The sequence below is a fragment of the Schistocerca piceifrons genome, chromosome 11 (genome assembly GCF_021461385.2).
Source record: "Schistocerca piceifrons isolate TAMUIC-IGC-003096 chromosome 11, iqSchPice1.1, whole genome shotgun sequence".
NCBI lineage: Eukaryota > Metazoa > Arthropoda > Insecta > Orthoptera > Acrididae > Schistocerca > Schistocerca piceifrons.
In genome coordinates, this window is record NC_060148.1 from 41,875,440 (window position 1) to 41,899,298 (window position 23,859).

The following is a 23,859-nucleotide window of genomic DNA, read 5'->3' on the forward strand; positions in this document are numbered from 1 at the left end:
TACGGTCGCAGGTTCGAATCCTGCCTCGGACATGGATGTGTGTGATGTCCTTAGGTTAGTTAGCTTTAATTAGTTCTAAGTTCTAGGCGACTGATGACCTCAGAAGTTAAGTCGCATAGTGCTCAGAGCCATTTGAACCATTTGAGTACCAGGAAGAACACATGGTTCGACTCTTACCAATTATCCATCCAGACCAAAGTAATTCTTCTATCTTGCTGGATTCGAGATTACACCTCGCAAGCAACAGCATCGGAAACTGACTTCTCTGCTGCTACCGTGTGCTACTATTACCGGATTTGCAGAGAAGTGTGTTATGTGGTAGTCACGAACGACAGTGGAGCTATTGGTGGTCCGAGTAAAGTTGTTGAAGTGGACGAATCTTACATAGCAAGAAGGAAGAACCATAGAGGACGACCTTCAAAGAGTGAATTCGAACATATTAGGCTATTTGGTGGAATAGAAAGAGAGTTCCGGAAGTGTTTCGTTGCCACAATATTGTCCACGGACAAGGTCACTTTAGTGGCTCTGATACAGCACTTTATATTGCCTGGTAGTAAAGTCATTACCGACGGGTTCCAGTCCAACATGACACTCAAAGCAGAAGGATTCCACCACGAGGTCGTCAACCACTCTGTAGACTTGGTGTCTTTGGATGGCCCCAGTGTGCACACGCAGAATATCGGGCGGCTGTGGGAATGTGTGAAGTCTTCCATTATATCTACATCTACATCGATACTCGGCAAGCCACCTGACGGTGTGTGGCGGAGGGTGCCTTGAGTTCCTCTATCGGTTCTCCCTTCTATTCCAGTCTCGTATTGTTCGTGGAAAGAAGGATTGTCGGTATGCCTCTGTGTGGGCTCTAATCTCTCTGATTTTATCCTCATGGTCTCTTCGCGAGATATACGTAGGAGGGAGCAATATACTGCTGGACTCTTCGGTGAAGGTATGTTCTCGAAACTTCAACAAACGACCGTACCGAGCTACTGAGCGTCTCTCCTGCAGAGTCTTCCACTGGAGTTTATCTATCATCTCCGTAACGCTTTCGCCATTACTAAATGATCCTGTAACGAAGCGCGCTGCTCTCCGTTGGATCTTCTCTATCTCTTCTATCAATCCTATCTGGTACGGATCCCACACCGGTGAGCAGTATTCGAACAGTGGGCGAACAAGCGTACTGTAACCTACTTCCTTTGTTTTAAACTGCATTTCCTTAGGATTCTTCCAATGAATCTCAGTCTGGCATCTGCTTTACCGACGATTAATTTTATATGGTCATTCCATTTTAAATCACTCCTAATGCCTACTCCTAGATAATTTATGGAATTAAGTGCTTCCAGTTGCTGACCTGTTATATTGCAGCTAAATGATAAGGGATCTTTCTTTCTATGTAGTGGCCGAGCGGTTCTAGGCGCTACAGTTTGGAACCGCGCAACCGCTACGGTCGCAGGTTCGAATCCTGCCTCGGGCATGGATGCGTGTGATGTCCTTAGGTTAGTTAGGTTTAAGTAGTTCTAAGTTCTAGGGGACTCGTGACCACAGCAGCTAAGTCCCATAGTGCTCAGAGCCATTTGAACCATCTTTCTCTATGTATTCGCAGCACATTGCACTTTTCTACATTGAATTGCCAGTCCTTGCACCATGCGTCAATTCGTTGCAGATCCTCCTGCATTTCAGTACAATTTCCCATTGTTGCAACCTCTCGATACACCACAGCATCATCTGCAAAAAGCCTCAGTGAACTTCCGATGTTATCCACAAGGTCATTTATGTATATTGTGAATAGCAACGGTCCTACGACACTCCCCTGCGGCACACCTGAAATCACTCTTAATTCGGAAGACTTCTCTCCATTGAGAATGACGTGCTGCGTTCTGTTATCTAGGAACTCTTCAATCCAGTCACACAATTGGTCTGATAGTACATATGCTCTTACTTTGTTCATTAAACGACTGTGGGGAACTGTATCGAACGCCTTGCGGAAGTCAAGAAACACGGCATCTACCTGTGAACACGTGCTTTAGCGCTAGGATTTCACACGGGACAAGTCCCGCCCATTCACCCCCCTCCACGCCTATCCATAGTGTAAGGCCCTCCTCTAAACAGCCGCCAGTTCGACAAACTGGAAGCTACATCAAAGTTGTTATCGACACAGTCCAACACATGTTACACTGTGATGAGATTCAGTATTGATAAGAAATTAAGTTTTTCTGGACAGTAATATAATATGAATGTGCATTATTAAAAAAATAAAAGTATTTATAGAGAATTGAAAGCATCGCCAACAATAGAAAACAAAAAATAACGTGATGTTATTTAAGGGTAATAAGGACAAATTTTCATTAACTAATTCACTTATAATAATACGTTTGAGGGAAACAGCAGAGCAAACATACAGTGCGAAAACAATGGTCTTGAATCTGTTATGTCGGTAGTAAAACCACGGATCCAGTCGACTCACTCTGTTGTCTAAAATCAACGTTATATAGAAATAAGTGAAAGTCGTTTTGTTTGTGTGGGCCCTCATAGTAGCTCAAGAAAATTAAAGAATATAAGAATGCCATAAAGTAGAAACGCCTAATGAAAGCAGTAAGGTATTGGCTTATATGACATATTTCGTTAGAATTCGCATGGGTAATGGGTGAATTTTAACTTCTAAATTCTTCCAATGCCATACCTGCGCATTATAAACGAGGTTATAAAGAATTGTGGCTGTTTCTGTGTGATTAGTGTCCTATATGCTGTTGCAAACGTCTCAGGAAAATAATCTGTCGTTATTCTTTGCCCTGTGCTTTTAACCAAAAGATTTATTAATTTCGTAAATATCATTCAAACCATTTTTTAAAAATAATAATAATGATGATGTATATGTTTGTCATAGAGGAGTTATGGAGGAAATAAATGCTGCAGTGTTTCACGGCTGTAAAACGTCCTTCACGCTGGTTCAAAATAGTTCAAATGGCTCTGAGCACTATGCGACGTAATTTCTGAGGTCATCAGTCGCCTAGTACTTAGAACTAGTTAAACCTAACTAACCTAAGGACATCACACACATCCATGCCCGAGGCAGGATTCGAACCTGCGACAGTAGTGGTCGCTCGGTTCCAGACTGTAGCGTCTAGAACCGCACGGCCACTCCGGCCGGCCATTCACGCTGTGCTAGTTCTTCTTCCACCCCCTAAACTTTTCAGCAAACTATTCAGAGAATAACACGCAAAAACAGCTTGGATCGATCTAGCAAGAACAAAGTAGTTTTGATGCCCTCTGGAAGTATAGTGAATGTTGGTCCTTGTTTCACATATACTGTCTGAGTTCTGAAACTTAAGTGTTGGTGGTTCCTCTTTCTCCAAGCAAATTATTCTTTGAGGGGAGGTTTATCCTGTTTTAGCTTTGGGTGCTTTTTCTCACATAGAAGTATGTTTCTTCATAGGCTATTCATCTGAATACTGAGTTCTCGCATTTAAAGAATTTACTGCTAAACTGTTATCTCTTATGTTTGCTGTGGAAGTACCTGGCACAGCTGAAGCCAATTGTGCACGTTTTTTGTAACGTGTCTCTTAACTATCTGGCAAAATTTAAGACCTAGCAAGATATTAATTTAACATTCACTCCAAGTGCAGCCGAACGCTGTAAATGACATGCGTCAACTGAAACGATGCCCAGGCGCCGAACAAAGACTGGGAAAACCGGAGTGAGTGGGCGGGACTTGTTCCGGGTGAAATCCTAGCGCTAACGATTCCTCCTGGGAACCCGTGTCTATGGCCGTGTGAGTCTCGGGGACGAATAGCGCGAGCTGGATTTCACACGATCGTCTTTTTCGAAACCCGTGCTGATTCCTACAGAGTAGATTTCTAGTCTCCAGAAAAGTCATTATACTCGAAGATAATACGCGTTCCAAAATTCTACAACTGATCGACGTTAGAGATATAGGTCTATAGGTCTGCACATCTGTTCGATGTCCCTTCTTGAAAAAGGGGATGACGTGTGCCCTTTTCCAATCCTTTGGAACGCTACGCTCTTCTAGAGACCTAGGGTACACCGCTGCAAGCAGGGGGGGCAAGTTCCTTCGCGTACTCTGTGTAAAATCGAACTGGTATCCGATCACGTCCAGTCTTTTGAGCGATTTTAATTGTTTGCTTAAAAGAGAAGGTCGTCCAGGAGATAGAGACCGACTACACTTGTTTCAGTACCTCTATTTCCACAACTTGCGTTTGCATGATATTGGCAGAGTTTACCCACGCTATGCCAAACAGGGAATTGTTCCCGTAGCGTACACATTACACGGACTTTCACATGACGACGAGTAAGGTAAGTCGTCTCCTTTGTAATTACAAGTATGTTTGTAAAGCTCTTCTTTTGTCGCTCCTGTAGTGACCACCGTAAAGATACTCATAATGCCCGCCACCAGATCGCGTGATCGATTTAGGATCGAACGTTCGATATGTATCGTTTGGACTCCGCGACTTCGATAGGCAATCATTCTTGTAAATTACCGATGCATGTGTCGGTATACAATTCTAAATCAGTTAGATAGCATCAAGGAAAGGTTAATGTTATAGAAAATGAAATAAATTAAGGGGGGTAGGACGTCAAACGGGCCGACTTGGAGCGGGAGAGGAATCACAGCACATTTTAATTTCTACTGTCTATACTTTTACAAATAAATTCATAAAACTTTGTCAGCATGACCAAGAAGGATTGAGGACTCACACACATTGCAGTGAAAGTTCAAAAACGTAGCAAAATACCTTTTTTTTTACATATGAAATTTCATCATTTTTTCACTTACTACTGGCTGCATTTGTTTCTGTAAGTAAGAGAGATTCTTCGATGAATTTTGCACAGCATACAAGCAGTACTTACAGGTGTATGAAACCCTAGAATTTTCCAAATCTATTAAAAACTGTGGTAAAAATTGAGATGATTAACTATAAAATTTTAGTTTTTTCTAAACAAGAAGTTCCAAATGTAACAGTTCATTCATTTTTTTCATAAATTAAATAAACTCTAGAGTTTCATGCACATGTAACTATAGTTTGTATGCTGTGCAAAGTTCATCGAACAGTCTCTCTTACTCAGGAGGAAAAGTGTACCTATAGCAACAAATGCAGTCAGTAGTAAGTGAAAAAATGATGAAATTTCACATGTAAAAAAAATGTATTGTGTTACGTTTTTGAGTTTCCACTGCTATGAGTATCAATCCTGAATCCTTCCTGGTCATGCTTTCAAAGTTTTATGAATTTACTTGTAAAAGTATAGACAGTGGAAATTAAAATGTCCTGTGGTGCCTCTCCTGCTCGAAGTCGGCCTGTCTGACGTCCTACCCCCCTTAAAGTGAAAGTGATTTGTTTAAGGTAGTGAACTGTGTGTTAAATGCAAGTTTAGTCTGTTAATTTTCACGATGTTGTCGAGTTTCTCGAATGGTTTGGAGTATTGTCAGAAAACAAAAATGAAAATACAGGCCAAGAGAAGCTCTTTATAGCTATAAAAAATAGCAATATTAATTCATTTCCCACAGATTCAGTTCCACTTGGCACCATGTCAAGCTTTCACAATCACAGTTGATGGAAACTAGTGGGCAAATAAAAATTATCTGGTACAAAGTCTACAAATGGATGCTATTTGTCTTGAACGTACCTTTTCTCCTGAAAGTAAGCAGCGACGATTCCACACAAACACATAATTTCTTCTGATCTAACTGTCCTGCAGCCGTACCACCAACACTATGTTTTAATGAGTCTCTGTAAAATGCGTACACGTATTTCTCAAAAAGCGTATGAATGAAATCGCGACAACAAAAGATCTGTAACAGTCCCTTCACACAACGAAAAAAGCGACAGAGCCACGACAACAATCAACTAAGCAACGCGAACAGAGATAATGATCGAGCGGCTCGCGGCAGCCAACAATCCCTACCAGAGATGCTACGTCCAGAGCAGGCCCAGAGTCAAATGCTCCCACTAGCTGACTGCCCCATTAAACCGCCTATTTGCCACCGCTCCTACAAATTTTCGGCTTCCGTTTCATCGGGAGTGACGCAACACGGTGGCGCCACAACCGCCTGTGTTTTCCCAACTTCTTTGCTTGTCTACAAATTTATCTGTTCCGCCGCGTCGCGAAATCTGCCATGTCTCGCTGTGAGTGCGTTTCGGTTCGCTTCCAAATTCGCGGAATCTAACTCTGCTGGCGCCAGCGCCTTCGCAATCTCAGGACTCCAAGGTTGGCGTTCCCCCCCTCTGACACATACATACAAACATAAAACATACACACAAATTGCGGTACCAAGATGATACCAAGGGGTAGTCTCCCTGTGAATGAAGAAATCTGTATTACTGAACTAAAACAGAGCATGATCCCATTTGAAGGCTGTCAATCTAAACGTTGCTAGCAGCATCAAAATTTTGGATTTCAGTATCTCATGAAATTATGAACGTAATTCAAAAATCCTGGATTCTGTCATAAGCTACTCAGTAATTCTATCAGTACCACAGCATTTTCCACAACGCGCATTACTGAAGGGAGGGATTACTTTGCGCCCACAATACAAAAATAAAAATACAAAATTCGTTAGTTGTACGAGAATCATTTTAACAACATACTTTTTGAAAAGCTACTGATGCGCGAGTAGCACCTGAAAATGACTTTTTAACACACTCTCATCAATATCAACGCTGTTCCAATAACGTCTGCTACGGACTTTATGACCACCACAAAAAAAAAAAAAAATGCAAATTTCCTTCGTTGCTGTTGATTTTAACTCTCAGCGCACTTTTTAAAGAACTACTGATGTGCAAGTAAGGGCGTGAACCTGACAGTACTGAATATGACATTCGCTGGGCAAGTGACATCTGCTACTGAGACTTAAATTTTTATATTACGTTTAAATGAAAAATTTTAAACATATATGGAATCCGGTAGAAAAATTCATTAAAAAGAATTAATATTTTTTTTTCAAAATTTTCAAATGTAAAGTAACTGGCTAGATTACAATATTTTCAAAAGGTGCGTGACAAACAAAGAGTTGGACGTCCTGTGACAGCAACCACCGAGTTTCACAAGCAAAATGTTGACAGATTGATTCAGGACGATCGTTGTATCACTCAGAGAGAATTTGCAAGCACAATAGGCATTTCACAAGAACGCGTGGGTCACATTATTGCTTTGCCTGGCTATCGGAAGATCTGTGCACAATGGGCACCTCGGATGCTGACTCCTGAAATGAAGGCGCACAGACTTGAAATTTGCCAGGAACTGCTCTCGCGTTACGAGAATGAAGGTGACGCCTTCCTCCGTTCAACTGTAAAAGGAGAAGAAACGTGGGTACACCTTTACGACCCGGAGACGAAACGTGACACTGTGGATGCGGAAGCAGAGTGTCGATTTCTTCCGTGACAGCTTCACAAAAGTCGTTCATCGTTGGCAGATATGTATCCAACTGGTTGGTGATTATGTGGAAAAGTGAATATTGGTAATTAAACATCACGCTCTAAGGATTATTCGTGCGTTTGATTTATTAAAAAAATTCCCATCCAAACCCAATTAACGAAGGTGGAGGCATTACTTTTCAATCAACCCTCGTAGGCTCGCTGAATAAGGTGGCGTAAGGCCGTCGCATTGAACGGAGTGCATGTTGAAAAATAGGGTTTTGCAGCCAAAAGAATGAAGAATAATGTGTATTGGAATCCTGAAGAAAACCAACCTAATTGTAGAAAAAAAAAACGCATTGCATTACTTATTGCTCGCCACTCGTATATACAGGGCTATTACAAATGACTGAAGCGATTTCATAAATTCACTGTAGCTCCATTCATTGACATATGGTCACGACACACTACAGATACGTAGAAAAACTCATAAAGTTTTGTTCGGCTGAAGCCGCACTTCAGGTTTCTGCCGCCAGAGCGCTCGAGAGCGCAGTGAGACAAAATGGCGACAGGAGCCGAGAAAGCGTATGTCGTGCTAAAAATGCACTCACATCAGTCAGTCATAACAGTGCAACGACACTTCAGGACGAAGTTCAACAAAGATCCACCAACTGCTAACTCCATTCGGCGATGGTATGCGCAGTTTAAAGCTTCTGGATGCCTCTGTAAGGGGAAATCAACGGGTCGGCCTGCAGTGAGCGAAGAAACTGTTGAACGCATGCGGGCAAGTTTCACGCGTAGCCCGCGGAAAATTGGCTCATGCCACAACTGGAGACCGACAGCGCCGACTCCATCTTTCAACAGGATGGTGCTCCACCGCACTTCCATCACGATGTTCGGTATTTCTTAAACAGGAGATTGGAAAACCGATGGATCGGTCGTGGTGGAGATCATGATGAGCAATTCGTGTCATGGCCTCCACGCTCTCCCGACTTAACCCCATGCAATTTCTTTCTGTGAGGTTATGTGAATGATTCAGTGTTTAAACCTCCTCTACCGAGAAACGTGCCAGAACTGCGAGCTCGCATCAACGATGCTTTCGAACTCATCGATGGGGACATGCTGCGCCGAGTGTGGGAGGAACTTGATTATCGGCTTGATGTCTGCCGAATCACTAAAGGGGCACATATCGAACATTTGTGAATGCCTAAAAACAACTTGTTGAGTTTTTGTATGTGTGTACAAAGCGTGAAAATATCTCAAATAATAAAGTTATTGTAGAGCTGTGAAATCGCTTGGATCATTTGTAATAACCCTGTATATCACTGAAGGTATCCGCAATATTATATTGTTTGTACGACACAGTTCATGAGATGTTGGTCGGTATAAGTATGTAGATACGTGAACTCGCCTCTTTTTAAAATGGCGTGCCCTAAAAATTCAACATCAGACACAAATTATTAATTTTTTACTTTTTTTTTATAAATATTTCTATTCGCCATATGCTTTGGGGACATTACGTGCACATACCGCCAACGCCCTTGCTGCAGTGGCAACACCAGTTCCCGGCAGATCAGCAAAATTACGCGCTGGCTTGGCAGCCACTTGGATGGGTAACCATCCGGTCTGCCGAGCGCTGTTGGCAAGCAGGATGCACCCAGCCCTCAGGAGGCAAACTGAGGAGCTGCTTGACTGAGAAGAAGCGGCTCCGGTCTCCTGAACTGACATACGGCCGGGAGAGCGGTGTGCTGACCACATGACCCTCCATATGCCCATCTGGAGACGTCAACAGCCTCAGGATGACACAGCGGTTGGTCGGTACCGGTGGGCCTTCAAGACCAGTTCAGACGGTCTTTGTTTTTTTCTCTTTTCTATTTATCAACATATATGACTGAACGCACCTGCGAAATTACGGCATTGTATGACACGTACACCATGTCGTCAAAAGTATCCAGATACCCCCAAAAACATACGTTTTTCATATTAGGTGCATTGTGCTGCCACCTACTGCCAGGTACTCCGAATCAGCGATCTCAGTAGTCATTAGACATCACGAGAGAGCAGAATGGGGCGCTCTGCGGACTTCGAACGTGGTCAGGTGATTCGGTGTCGCATGTGTCTCTTTCAAATTCTAAAGGTGGCAGGGGTAAAATACAGGGAGCGAAAGGCTATTTACAACTTGTACAGAAACCAGATGGCAGTTATAAGAGTCGAGGGGCATGAAAGGGAGGCAGTGGTTGGGAAGGGAGTGAGACAGGGTTGTAGCCTCTCCCCGATGCTATTCAATCTGTATATTGAGCAGGCAATAAAGGAGTCAAAAGAAAAGTTCGGAGTAGGGATTAAAATCTATGGAGGAGAAATAAAGACTTTCAGGTTCGCCGATGACATTATAATTTTGTCAGAGGCAGCAAAGGACTTGGAAGAGCAGTTGCACGGAATGGGCAGTGTCTTGAAAGGAGGATATGAGATGAACATCAACAAAAGCCAAACGAAGATAATGGAATGTAGTCGAATTAATTCGGGTGATGCTGAGGGAATTAGATTACGAAATGAGACACTTAAAGTAGGAAAGGAGTTTTGCTATTTGTGGAACAAAATAACTGATGATGGTCGAATAGGGAGGATATAAAATGTAGACTGGCAATGGCAAGGAAAGCGTTGCTGAAGAATAGAAATTTGTTAACATCGAGTATAGATTTAAGTGTCAGGAAGTCGTTTCTGAAAGTATTTGTATGGAGTGTAGCCATGTATGGAAGTGAAACGTGGACGATAAATAGTTTGGACAATAAGAGAATAGAAGCTTTTGAAATGTGGTCGTACAGAAGAATGCTGAAGATTAGATGGGTAGATCACATAACTAATGAGGAGGTACTGAACAGAATTGTGGAGAAGAGGAGTTTGTGGCACAACTTGACTAGAAGAAGGGATCGGTTGGTAGGGCATATTCTGAGTCATCAAGGGATGACCAATTTAGTATTGGAGGGCAGCGTGGAGGGTGAAAATTGTAGATGGAGACCAAGAGATGAATACACTAACCAGATTCAGAAGGATGTAGGTTGCAGTAGGTACTGGGAGATGAAGAAGCTTGCACAGGATAGAGTAGCATGGAGAGCTGCATCAGACCAGTCTCAGGACTGAAGACCACAACACCACCACCAACAACAACAACATGTGTCATACGTCTGTAGCGAGATTTCCACACTCGTAGACATAGATTTCCACACTCCTAAACATCCCTAGGTCCACTATTTCCGAGGTGATAGTGAAATGGAAACGTGAAGGGACACGTACAGCACATTAGCGTACAGCCCCACTGACAGAGACCGCCGACAGTTGAAAAGGGTCGTAATGCGTTAAGAGGCAGACATCTATCCAGACCATCACACAGGAATTCCAAACTGCACCAGGATCCACTCCAAGTACTGTGACAGGCGGGAGGCGAGAAAACTTGGATTTCGTGGTCGAGCGGCTGCTCATAAGCCACACATCACGCCGGTAAATGCCAAACGACGCCTCGCTTGGTGTAAGGAGCGTAAACATTGGACGACTGAACAGTGGAGAAACGTTGTGTGGAGTGACGAATCACGGTACACAATGTGGCGATCCGATGGCAGGGTGTGGCTATGGCGAATGCCCGCTGAAAGTCATCTTCCAGCGTGTGTAGAGCCAACAGTAAAATTCGGTGGCGGTGGTGTTATGGTGTGGTCGTGTGTTTCGCGAAGGGGGCTTCCACCCCTTGTTTTGCGGGACACTATCATAGCACAGGCATACATTGGCTGAAGAGCAATTCCGGGATGGCGATCCGCGACGGAGTGGTCACACGACAGTAACACCCCTGTAATGGACTGGCCTGCACAGAGTCCCGACTGAATCCTATAGAACACCTCTGGGATGTTTTGTGACCGCCGACTTCGTGCCAGGCCTCACCGACCGACCTCAATACCTCTCCTCAGTGCAGCAGTCCCTGAAGAACGGGTTGCCGTTCGCCAAGAAACGTTCCAGCACCTGATTGAACGTAAGCCCGAGAGAGTCGAAGCTGTCATCAAAGCTAAGGGTGGGCCAACACTATATCGAATTCCAGCATTACCGATGGACGGCGCCACGAACTTGTAAGTCATTTTCAGCCAGGTGTCCGGGTATTTTTGATCACATAGTGTACATAGATAACTCTGCTTCTGGGCCGCGTATCAAGATGAGACGTACCAGATTTTAAGTTAGATCTCCAAAAACACAACTTTCATAATGAAAATCAGTTTTGTACAGCAGTTTTTGCGTGACGTGCACATAAACAGACAAACTAATTAACTAACAAAAATTCACGTAGTGTACATAAAGTTGTGGAACGAACATCAAAAGTTCTTGCAATTAGTGTAAATAACAGTAGTAAGCGACGGAGTGTTATTACAAAAGTTGAAAGATGTAAACGTCAGTTGCAACAATTCGGAGCCGTCTGGATCAGATAATATATTATTAGCGACTCTTGGAAAGAAGTAAAAGCAGCTTCAGTCTGTCACTGACATGGATTATTTCAAGACTGGTGACGCTCGGAGGCATATTTATGCGTACAACAGCGGGAAAGAGCATCCTAGAGCGGCAAAGGTAATTCTGTCGCTAGAAGAAAGTGAACTTTTCAAGGCTGGGAAAACGTAACTAAAAATTGTGCTGAAAAGTACAAATTACCGTTACAAAGCGCTGGACGAACGCAGAGTCCTGTTGAAAAATGTACGTGTTGTTATGGCTCATGATTTGTGTTTGTGATGACGACCATGGAGACGGTTTTGGTGCTGAGCCCGACAGAGTAATAATGGGCGGCTGTATGGAACTGCGCAAACGTCGCCGTAAAATGGTGAGCGAAAAGGTACGAATATCAGCTATTTATTGCTTCATCATCATCATTATAAGACGTAGAGCGAGAAGTCACAGTTTCTGTTATAACTTATGTTGTAAACTGTTTACCGTATTGTGTTCACGATATTGGTCATCATCAAATGCTTATGAAAATAATCTACATCTACATGGATACTCTGTAAATCACATTTAAGTGCCTGGCAGAGGGTTCATCGAACCACATTCATAATTCTCCATTATTCCATTCTCGTATAGCGCGCGGGAAGAACTAAAACCTATATCTCTCCGACTTCCCTTATTTTGTCGTGGTGATCGTTGCGCCCTATGTAGGTCGGTGTCAACAAAATATTTTCGCATTCGGAGGTGAAAGTTGCTGATTGGAGTTTCGTGAGAAAGATTCCGTCGCAACGAAAAACGCCTTTCTTTTAATGATGTCCAGCCCAAATGCTGTATCATTTCTGTGACACTCTCTCCCATAATTCGCGATAATACAAAACATGCTCCCTTTCTTTGGACTTTTTTCGATGTACTCCGTCTGTCCTACCTGGTAAGGATCCAACACCGCGCAGCAGTATTCTAAGAGGACGGACAAGCGTAGTGTAGGCAGTCTCCTTAGTAGGTCTGTTACATTTTCTAAGTATCCTGCCAATAAAACGCAGTCTCTGGTTAGTCTTTCCCACAACATTTTCTATATGTTCCTTCCAATTTAAGTTGTTCGTAATCGTAATACCTAGTTGAATTTACGGCTTTTAGATTAGCCTGATTTATCGTGTAACCGAACTTTAACAAGGTCCTTTTACCACTCATGTGGATGACCTCACACTTTTCCGTATTTAGGGCCAACTGCCACTTTTCGCAGCATTCAGATATCTTTTCTAAATCGTTTTGCACTTTGTTTTGATCTTATAATGGCTTCATTAGTCGATAAACGACAGCGTCATCTGCAAACAACCGAAGACGGCTGCTCAGATTGTCTCCCAAATCGTTTGTATAGATAAGGAACAGCAAAGAGCCTATAGCACAACCTTGGGGAACGCCAGAAATCACTTCTGTTTTACTCGATGGCTTTGCCTCAGTCACTACGAACTGTGACCTCTCTGACAGGATATCCCAAATCCAGTCACATAACTGAGACGATATTCCACAAGCACGCAAATTCACTACGAGCCGATTCCGGAAATCCAAAAATACGGAATTGATCTGAAATCCCTTGTCAATAGCACTCAACACTTCACGTGAATAAAAAGCTAGTTGTGTTTCACAGGAACGATGTTCTCTAAACCCATGTTGACTGTGTGTCAATAGACCGTTTCCTTCGAGATAATTGATAATGTTCAAACACAATATATGTTCCAAAATCCTGCTGCATATCGACGTTAACGATATGGGCCTGTAATTTAGTGCATTACTCCTACTACCTTTCTTGAATATTGGTGTGGCTTGTGCAACTTTCCAGTCTTTAGGTAATATCCGTTATCGAAATCGTGTGCTTCCTTATGATTATATATACATCGTTATGCAACTGTTTATTTTCCGTTATTGCGATAGCAAGTCATAAACGGATTCTTATATATACAGTTATTCCTCATAGCTTACGGTCTGCTATGTGTGTAGAGGCTGCTGTTGTAACATCGTTATTGCAGTGTAGCCAACCGAATTTGACGCAATGCGAAATGTCGACTGCAATGTTTCGCCGCATGTATAATAGCATATTTCAGTCTTCGGTGATTGTGTAAAAATATTTTAATTCAGTTGACAGCATCTAGTCACAGAAATCCGTGATGTTTTCATTTGGCGGGAGAGCTGTAAACGAAGAGAAAACAGCAATTCGCGCATGCGCGAATCTGGCTGCTTGCTGCCGCTGCTCGCATACGTGACACGCACACCGCAAACAGTCGGGAGCGGCAAAAAGCGCTGCTCGTACGAAACGTCGGCTCTGCGCATGCGCATGAATACATCTGCAACTGCTTAAACGAAACTAACATTACACCGCCAATGCGGCTCGTGTTCAGCTAATCTCAAACTGAGGACGGGGACAAAAGACGGGGCTAAAACGATCGCCATATTTTCTGAGGCAGCGTCTCGAGCTGACATCTGTTGACAACACCGAGCAACGCCGTAGTATTCAAGCGCTGCTTATTTTATTTCGTATTTACAAGTTTAGCACGAAAATATTGAAAGTGACAACATCTCCGCTGCTACAACAATTGCTTATTTCAAGTTTGCTAGCAAAATAGCAATAAGAGCCCATGTATTTTGATTATCTGTAAAGAACGTGTTTCTAACCCAGAAACTTTCTTGGTAAGGTGTTCCTTAGATACGGTAACTCCCTACACTTTAATTGCTAATTGTTCATACAAACTAACCGAAAATTTTTGAAGGGCTTGGATGATATAATCCGAGTCCATAAATTTTGTGAAAATGTGCATTTTATGTTAGAAACGTGATAACGTCGGTATTAAAAATCAAAACTGGTAGTGTTTCCAAGCTTCGTCTTTCGAACAAGTTCCTAACTTTGTTTTAGAAAGTCTATATAGAGTTTACAGTAAAGCAGGTGACCTTTTATTTTCCTGTATATTTTTCCTCTCTGCCCAACCTGTACGTTTTATCGATTTGTTCGTTGCATGTTAGTTTAGTTTTTTTGGATCGAGTTCCAAGCATACTTCCAAAATTTGTACTTCAGGTTCTTACATCGACTGTCCGGCAGTCGTTCTTCCCGCGAACCGTACGCGACTGGAACAGGAAAGGGAGGTAACGACAGTGGCACGTAAAGTGCCCTCGGCCACACACCGTTGGGTGGCTTGCGGGCTTTAAATGTAGATGTAGATGTACGATCCAAGCAGACGGCTGTCATTGGGTTTCTTTTGGCGGGAAACGAGAGCATCATAGATATTCGTAGGCGCTCGCAGAATGTCTACGGGGCCTGGCAGTGAACAAAAAGTCGTTGTGCGAGCAGGCTGTCATCATCGCAACGAGGCCGCGCAAACCTCTCGTATCTCCCGCGTAGCGACCGGCTGCACGCAACTGTGAATCCTGCAATGTCGGAACGTGCGGACACTCTCATTCGAGATAATCATCGCCGCAAAATTGCAAACGAACTCCTCCCTCTCCATGACAGTGCAAGGCCTCGCACAAGTCTACACACCGGAGAGGAGATAACAAAACTTCACTGGACTGTTCTTCCTCACCCACCCTACAGCCCGGATCTCGCACCTTCCGACTTCCATCGGTTTGGCCCAATGAAGGATACACTCTGCGAGAAGTAACACGTGGGTGATGGGTAGGGGCGCAAGACCGTCGCGTTGAACGGAGAGTATGTTGAAAAGTAGGGTTTTCATTGCCACAAGAATGAAGAATAGTGTGGAGTAATGGAATCCTAAAGAAAACCAACGTGATTCTACACTGCTGGCCACCGTAAATGCAACACCAAGAAAGACAAGAGGTAGCACAACAAGATTTATTTTGTAGATAACATGTTGACCAAGTATCAAATGATTACGTTTACAGACGTCTGTGACATGTGGTTCCTGCCAGAATCAGTAGCCAGAGTAGCCGCCATTGTTGGAGATCACCGCTGCCACACGTCTCGGCATTGAGTCAAAGAGACGTTGGATGTGTTCCTGGGGTACAGCAGCCCAAGCAGCTTCCACACGTTGCCAAAGATCATCTGGTGTGGCAGCTGGGGATGTAATCTGGGTCACTCGTTGAGCAACCGTGGACCACATGTTTTCTATCGGCGAAAGATCCGGAGAGCGAGCCGGCCAGGGAAGCACTTCAATCTGGTTATTGACGAAGAACCTTTGGACAATGCGTGCCACGTGTGGTCGCGCATTATCCTGTTGAAATATGGCTGTGGCCGAGCCCTGAAGGTAAGGAAGGACAACTGGCTCCAGCACCTCGGATACGTAGCGCCGGCTATTTAAAGTGCCGGCAATGCGTACTAGAGGCGTGCGATAGTAATATCCAATACCGCCCCATACCTTAATACCCGGTGCAAGACCAGTGTGGCGGTGCATAATGCAGCTGTTCAGCGTCCTCTCTCCACGGTGTCTCCACACTCGAATCCGACCATCGTGGTGCTGCAGACAGAAGCGTGCCTCGTCAGTAAAGACGACGTCATTCCATTCTGCCGTCCACATCCGTCTGTCATCACACCATTGGCGACGGAGACGTCTGTGGTTCTGCGTCAATGGTAGACGAAGCAATGGACGTCTTGCGGACAGACCACTCTGCTGCAAACGGCGTCGAATGGTACGCGCAGACACTGGATGATGCGTTACAGACGCAATGTGCTGTGCTATGGTCCGGGATGTCACTGAGCGATCCGTCACTGCCATGCGCACAATTTGCCTATCAGCACGTGCAGTGGTGCACCGAGGTGAATGCGATCGACCACGTCGGTCCGTCGTACCCTCCTGCATCCAACGGTCACATATCCGCATTACAGTTGTTTGGTTTCGTCCAACACGACTAGCGATTTCTCTGTATGATAATCCACAATCTCGGTAAGCCACTATCCTTCCTCTGTCGAACTCGGATACTTGATCAAACGAAGTTCGCTGTTGTCTACGAGGCATAACTGATCGTCTTGTGAAACAACCACAAGGTAAACACACGTGCCGAACGTACACTCGTCGAAATCGCCAAGCCTTAAATGGCGCTATGAGGTGGCGCCACAGGCGTGCGTGATGTGCGTCTGCGCTGAAATTCTAATCAGTTGCATATCTCATCGCTGCAAACCCATGGTGTAAATTTCACTTGATTCGCATGCTTCCTTCAGGGTGTGGCATTTACGGTGGCCAGCAGTGTAGAAAAACTTACGTTGCATTACTTAATGCACGCCTCTACTACACATATCAGTGGAGGTACCCGCAGAATTTGTACGACAGAGCTCATCACATACGACGCCATAAATACACTCCTGGAAATGGAAAAAAGAACACATTGACACCGGTGTGTCAGACCCACCATACTTGCTCCGGACACTGCGAGAGGGCTGTACAAGCAATGATCACACGCACGGCACAGCGGATACACCAGGAACCGCGGTGTTGGCCGTCGAATGGCGCTAGCTGCGCAGCATTTGTGCACCGCCGCCGTCAGTGTCAGCCAGTTTGCCGTGGCATACGGAGCTCCATCGCAGTCTTTAACACTGGTAGCATGCCGCAACAGCGTGGACGTGAACCGTATGTGCAGTTGACGGACTTTGAGCGAGGGCGTATAGTGGGCATGCGGGAGGCCGGGTGGACGTACCGCCGAATTGCTCAACACGTGGGGCGTGAGGTCTCCACAGTACATCGATGTTGTCGCCAGTGGTCGGCGGAAGGTGCACGTGCCCGTCGACCTGGGACCGGACCGCAGCGACGCACGGATGCACGCCAAGACCGTAGGATCCTACGCAGTGCCGTAGGGGACCGCACCGCCACTTCCCAGCAAATTAGGGACACTGTTGCTCCTGGGGTATCGGCGAGGACCATTCGCAACCGTCTCCATGAAGCTGGGCTACGGTCCCGCACACCGTTAGGCCGTCTTCCGCTCACGCCCCAACATCGTGCAGCCCGCCTCCAGTGGTGTCGCGACAGGCGTGAATGGAGGGACGAATGGAGACGTGTCGTCTTCAGCGATGAGAGTCGCTTCTGCCTTGGTGCCAATGATGGTCGTATGCGTGTTTGGCGCCGTGCAGGTGAGCGCCACAATCAGGACTGCATACGACCGAGGCACACAGGGCCAACACCCGGCATCATGGTGTGGGGAGCGATCTCCTACACTGGCCGTACACCACTGGTGATCGTCGAGGGGACACTGAATAGTGCACGGTACATCCAAACCATCATCGAACCCATCGTTCTACCATTCCCAGACCGGCAAGGGAACTTGCTGTTCCAACAGGACAATGCACGTCCGCATGTATCCCGTGCCACCCAACGTGCTCTAGAAGGTGTAAGTCAACTACCCTGGCCAGCAAGATCTCCGGATCTGTCCCCCATTGAGCATGTTTGGGACTGGATGAAGCGTCGTCTCACGCGGTCTGCACGTCCAGCACGAACGCTGGTCCAACTGAGGCGCCAGGTGGAAATGGCATGGCAAGCCGTTCCACAGGACTACATCCAGCATCTCTACGATCGTCTCCATGGGAGAATAGCAGCCTGCATTGCTGCGAAAGGTGGATATACACTGTACTAGTGCCGACATTGTGCATGCTCTGTTGCCTGTGTCTATGTGCCTGTGGTTCTGTCAGTGTGATCATGTGATGTATCTGACCCCAGGAATGTGTCAATAAAGTTTCCCCTTCCTGGGACAATGAATTCACGGTGTTCTTATTTCAATTTCCAGGAGTGTATTTATATACGTGAAAAGCACCTATTCAAAAAGGCAGATAAAAATTCACTTGACGCCTTCCTGAGAGACAATCTCCACTCATTCCAGGTTAAAATACAAGTGTAGACCAGATGTGGCTTAAATTCAAAAAAATAGTATCGGCAGCAACTGACGGGTTTATACCAAATAAACTAGCAAACGACGAAGCTGATCCTCCTTGGCACACAGAACGGGTTAGAACACTGTTGCAGAAACAACGAAACAAACATGCCAAATTCAAACAGACGCATAATCCCCAAGATTTTCGATCCTTTATAGAAGCTCGAAATTTAGCGCGGGCTTCAATCCGAGATGCCTATAATAATTTCCACAACGAAACTTTGTCTCGAAACCTGGCAGAAAATCCAAAGAGATTCTGATCGTATGTGAAGTATGTTAGCGGCAAGAAACAATCAATGCCTTCTCTGCGCGATAAAAATGGAGATACTATCGAAGACAGTGCTGCCAAAGCAGAGTTACTAAACGCAGCCTTCCGAAATGCCTTCACAAAAGAAGATGAAGTAAATATTCCAGAATTCGAATCGAGAACAGCTGCCAACATGAGTACTGTAGAAGTAGATATCCTCGGAGTAGTGAAGCAACTCAGATCACTTAATAAAAGCAAGTTTTCTGGTCCAGACTGTATACCAATTAGGTTCCTTTCGGAGCATGCTGATGCATTAGCTCCATACTTAACAATCATTTACAACCGTTCGCTCGAGGAAAGATCCGTACTCAAACACTGGAAAGTTGCACAGGTCACAGCAATTTTCAACAAAGGTAGTAGGAGTAATCCACTAAATTACAGGCCCATATCGTTAACGTCGATGTGTAGCAGGATTTTGGAACATATATTGTGTTCGAACATTATGAATTACAGAGTCAAGATGGGTTTAGAAAACATCGCTCATGTGAAATACAACTAGCTCTTTATACACATGAAGTGTTGACAAGGGGTTTCAAATTGATTCCGTATTTCTGGATTTCCGGACGGCTTTTGACACTGTACCACACAAGCGGCTCGTAGTGAAATTGCGTGCTTGTGGAATATCGTCTCAGTTATGTGACTGGATTTGTGCTTTCCTGTCAGAGAGGTCACAGTTCGTACTAACTGACGGAAAGTCATCGAGTAAAACAGAAGTGATTTCTGGCGTTCCCCAAGGTAGTGCTATAGGCCCTTTGCTGTTCCTTATCTATATAAACGATTTGGGAGACAATCTGAGCAGCCATGTTCGGTTGTTTGCAGAACACGCTGTCGTTTATCGACTAATAAAGTCATTATAAGATCAAAACAAACTGCAAAACGATTTAGAAAAGATATCTGATGCTGCGAAAACTGGCAGTTGACCCTAAATAACGAAAAGTGTGAGATCATCCACATGAGTGCTACAAGGAACTCGTTAAACTTCGGTTACACGATAAATCAATCTAATCTAAATCCAACTAAATACCTAGGTATTACAATTACGAACAACTTAAATTGGGAAGAACACATAGAAAATGTTGTGGGGAAGGCTAACCAAAGACTGCGTTTTATTGCCAGGACCCACAGAAAATGTAACAGACCTACTAAGGAGACTGCCTACACTACGCTTGTCCGTCCTCTTTTAGAATACTGCTGCGCGGTGTGGGATCCTTAGGACTGACGGAGTACTTCGAAAAAGTTCACAGAAAGGCAGCACGTTTTGTGTTATCGCGAAATATGGAAGACAGTGTCACGGAACTGATACACGATTTGGACTGGACATCATTAAAAGAAAGGCGTTTTTCGTTGCGACAGAATCTTCTCAAGAAATTCCAATCACCATATTTCTCTGCCGAATGCGAAAATATTTTGTTGACACCGACCTACATAGGGATGAACGATAACCAAGATGAAATAAGGGAAATCAGAGCTCGTACATAGAGATATAGGTGTTGATTCCTTCCGCGCGCTATACGAGATTGGAATAATAGAGAAATGTGGTTAGATGAACCCTCTGCCAGGCACTTAAATGTGATTTGCAGAGTACCCATGTAGATGTAAATGTAGATGTAGTAAGTTGCCTCTTATTAAAATGGCGTACCGTAAAACATCAGACACGATGTTTAAACTTTTTCCTTTTTTTGTAACTAATTATACTGGCGTTACCCTCTGCAGACATTATGTGCACATACCGCCAACAGCCTTACCACAGGGCGACACCGGTCCCCGACAGATCACCAAAGTTAAGCGCTGCTGGGCTTGGCTGGCACTTGGATGGGTGACCGCCTGGGTCGGCCGAGATGTGTTGGCAAGCGGGGTGCTCTCAGCCCTTCTGAGGCAAACTGAGGAGCTACTTGACTGAGAAGTAGCGGCTCCGGTCTCGGAAACTGACGTACGGCCGGGAGAGCGGTGTGCTGACCACATGCTCCTCCGTATCCCCATCCACTGACGCCAATATATGAGGATGACACGGCGGCCGGTCGGTATCCCTCGGGACTTCAAGGCCTATTCGGAGGGTGTTTGATTTTTTTCTTTTCCTTTAATAAACAGGGCAGAGCCGCAATTGGACCCATCAAATCGGGGAATACCAGGAGGTTTTAGAAAGGGTAGATCATGTTCGGAACAAATACTAAACCTCAAAAACATTATGGCATTGTAAAAATGAGGGCAAAGACGTACGTAATCTCCTTCATTGATTTAAAAAAAAAGATATGATTCGATTGATAGAGAATCTCTACTATTAGTCCTGGAAGAAATGGGTTTGGATAAGAAAACAACTACTCGCCATTAAAATTGCCACACCACGAAGATGACGTGCTACAGTCGCGAAATTTAACCGACAGGAAGAAGATGCTGTGATATGCAAATGATTAGCTTTTCAGAGCATTCACACAAGGTTGGCGCCGGTGGTGACACCTACAACGTGCTGAAATGAGGAAAGTTCCCAACCGATTTCTCATACACAAACAGCAGTTGACAGGCGTTGCCTGGTGAAACGTTGTTGTGATGCCTCGTGTAAGGAGGAGAAATGCGGACCATCAGGTTTCCGACTTTGATAAAGGTCGGATTGTAGGCTATCGCGATTGCGATTTATCGTATCGCGACATTGCTGCTCGCGTTAGTCGAGATCCAATGACTGTTAGCAGAATATGGACTCGATGGGTTCAGGAGAATAATACGGAACGCAGTGCTGGATCCCAACGGCCTCGTATCACTAGCAGTCGAGATGACAGGCATCTTATCCGCACAGCTGTAACGGATCGTGCAGCCACGTCTCGATCCCTGAGTCAACAGATGGGGACGTTTGCAAGACAACAACCATCTGCACGAACGGTTCGACGACGTCTGCAGCAGCACGGACTATCAGCTCGGACACCGTGGCTGCGGTTGCCTTTGACGCTGCATGACAGACAGGAGCGCCTGCGATGGTCTACTCGACGACGAACCTGGGTGCACGATTGGCAAAACGTCATTTTTTCGGATGAATCCAGGTTCTACTTACAGCATGATGATAGTCGCATCCGTTTTTGGCGACATCGCGTCGAACACACACTGGAAGCGTGTATTCGTCATCGCCATACTGGCGTATCACCCGGCGTGATGGTACGGGGTGCCATTGGTTACACGTCTCGGTCACCTCTTGTTCGCATTGTCGGCACTTTGAACAGTGGACGTTACATTTCAGATGTGTTACGACCCGTGGCTCTACCTTCATTCAGTCCCTGCGAAACCCTACATTTCAGCAGGATAATGCACAACCCCATGTTGCAGGTCCTGTACGGGCCTTTCTGGATACAGAAAATGTTCGACTGCTGCCCTGGCCACCACATTCTCCAGATCTCTCACCAATTGAAAACGTCTGGTCAATGGTGGCCGAGCAACTGGCTCGTCACAATACGCCAGTCACTACTCTTGATGAACTGTGGTATCGTGTTGAAGCTGCATGGGCAGCTGTACCTGTACACGCCATCCAAGCTCTGTTTGACTCAATGCCCAGGCGTATCAAAGCCGTTATTACGGCCAGAGGTGGTTGTTCTGGGTACTGATTTCTCAGGATCTATGCACCCAAATTGCATGATAATGTAGTCCAATGACAGTTCTAGTGTAATATATTTGTCCAATGACTATCCGTTTATCATCTGCATTTCTTCTTGGTGTAGCAATTTTAATGGCCACTAGTGTAAAAGCGACCCCCCATTTTCAAAAGTTAAATTTACGGGTGAATTATCGGAACCCTTTGAAATAAAAACGGGAGTGCGACAGAGGGATGGGCTCTCACCGTTGCTTTTCAATTGTGCGCTTGAGAAAGTAGTCAGAGAATGGAACAGAAATATTAAGAGTGGTGTAAGATGAACCTTAAAGTAAATTGCACTGCTTTTACAGATGATATGGCCCTGTTTGTTGAAACAATGACAGAAGCACGGGAGCGAATCCTTGAACTAAAGAAACAAGCAGCTAAAATAGGTCTTCTCATCTCCTTTGTAAAAACTAAGATATTGACAAACATCAAGCACTCGTGTAAATACCTCAAAGTTCAAGAACAAAAGATTGAAATAGTAAAAAAATTCAGATATGTCGGAGAATGGCATAGTTGGAATGCTGGGGAAAGCAAAGCAATGGAATCCAGAAAAAATAAACTGGAATTGGGCTTCCAACTAACAAAAAATACATACAACAAAAAATCCCTTTCATGGGGGTCCAAAATCACACATTACAAGACAGTGGTTAAGCCAGAAGCACTGTATGTAGCAGAAAGAGAAACAAGAATTTCAAAGGCCAAATGCAGAAACTTGAGCTAAAGGACAGAAAAATTGTAAGAAAAATCATAGGGCCAAAATTTCAAGACAATAAGATTATATACATAAAAAATGAAACAGTCTACAAGAAAAATAAAAAACTTTCAGATACTATGCGAAAAAGGGGAATAAATTTTTATGGTCAACTTCTCAGAATGAATTCCAACAGATTAACTAAACAAATCTTTGACTTTTTGCGAAACCGCAAAACGAAAGATACCTGGTATAAAGAAACTGAGAAGGACCTAGCAGAATTAAAGATTTCAGAAAATTCACTTATTGATCGAACAGCTAAATTAATTACTAAAGATGAAAACATAAGGTTCCGAGACAAATCTATACAAAAGTCCAAACCCTTCATCTCGGAAGAAGAGAGGAAAAGAAGATCAGAAAGAATGAAGAAATACTGGGCCCTAAGAAAAGGACAACGCACAAAGAAATGATGGAGCCAGCGTACCCCAAAGAGAGTGAAACGAAAGAAGAAGAATATATGACTGAATGCACCTGCAAAATTACGGCATTGTATGACACA

At 44.5% G+C, this 23,859-nt stretch overlaps 1 protein-coding gene across 5 annotated transcripts in view; it reads right to left on the minus strand.

Annotated features, from left to right (window-relative positions):
• The window catches only part of LOC124719941 (serine/threonine-protein kinase OSR1), a 538,784-nt gene that overhangs the window by 398,864 nt on the left and 116,061 nt on the right, over positions 1 to 23,859 (minus strand). Inside the window, exon 1 of one of the 5 annotated variants that reach the window (XM_047245140.1) lies at positions 5,635 to 5,833. The exons of 3 other annotated variants lie outside the window; for them this stretch is intronic. In XM_047245140.1, coding sequence (XP_047101096.1) covers positions 5,635 to 5,678 — 44 coding nt within the window. In that variant the 5' untranslated portion in view covers positions 5,679 to 5,833. Of the gene's footprint in view, positions 1 to 5,634; positions 5,834 to 23,859 lie in introns of those variants that run through there. One more of the 5 variants, XM_047245143.1, reaches the window with a different exon arrangement.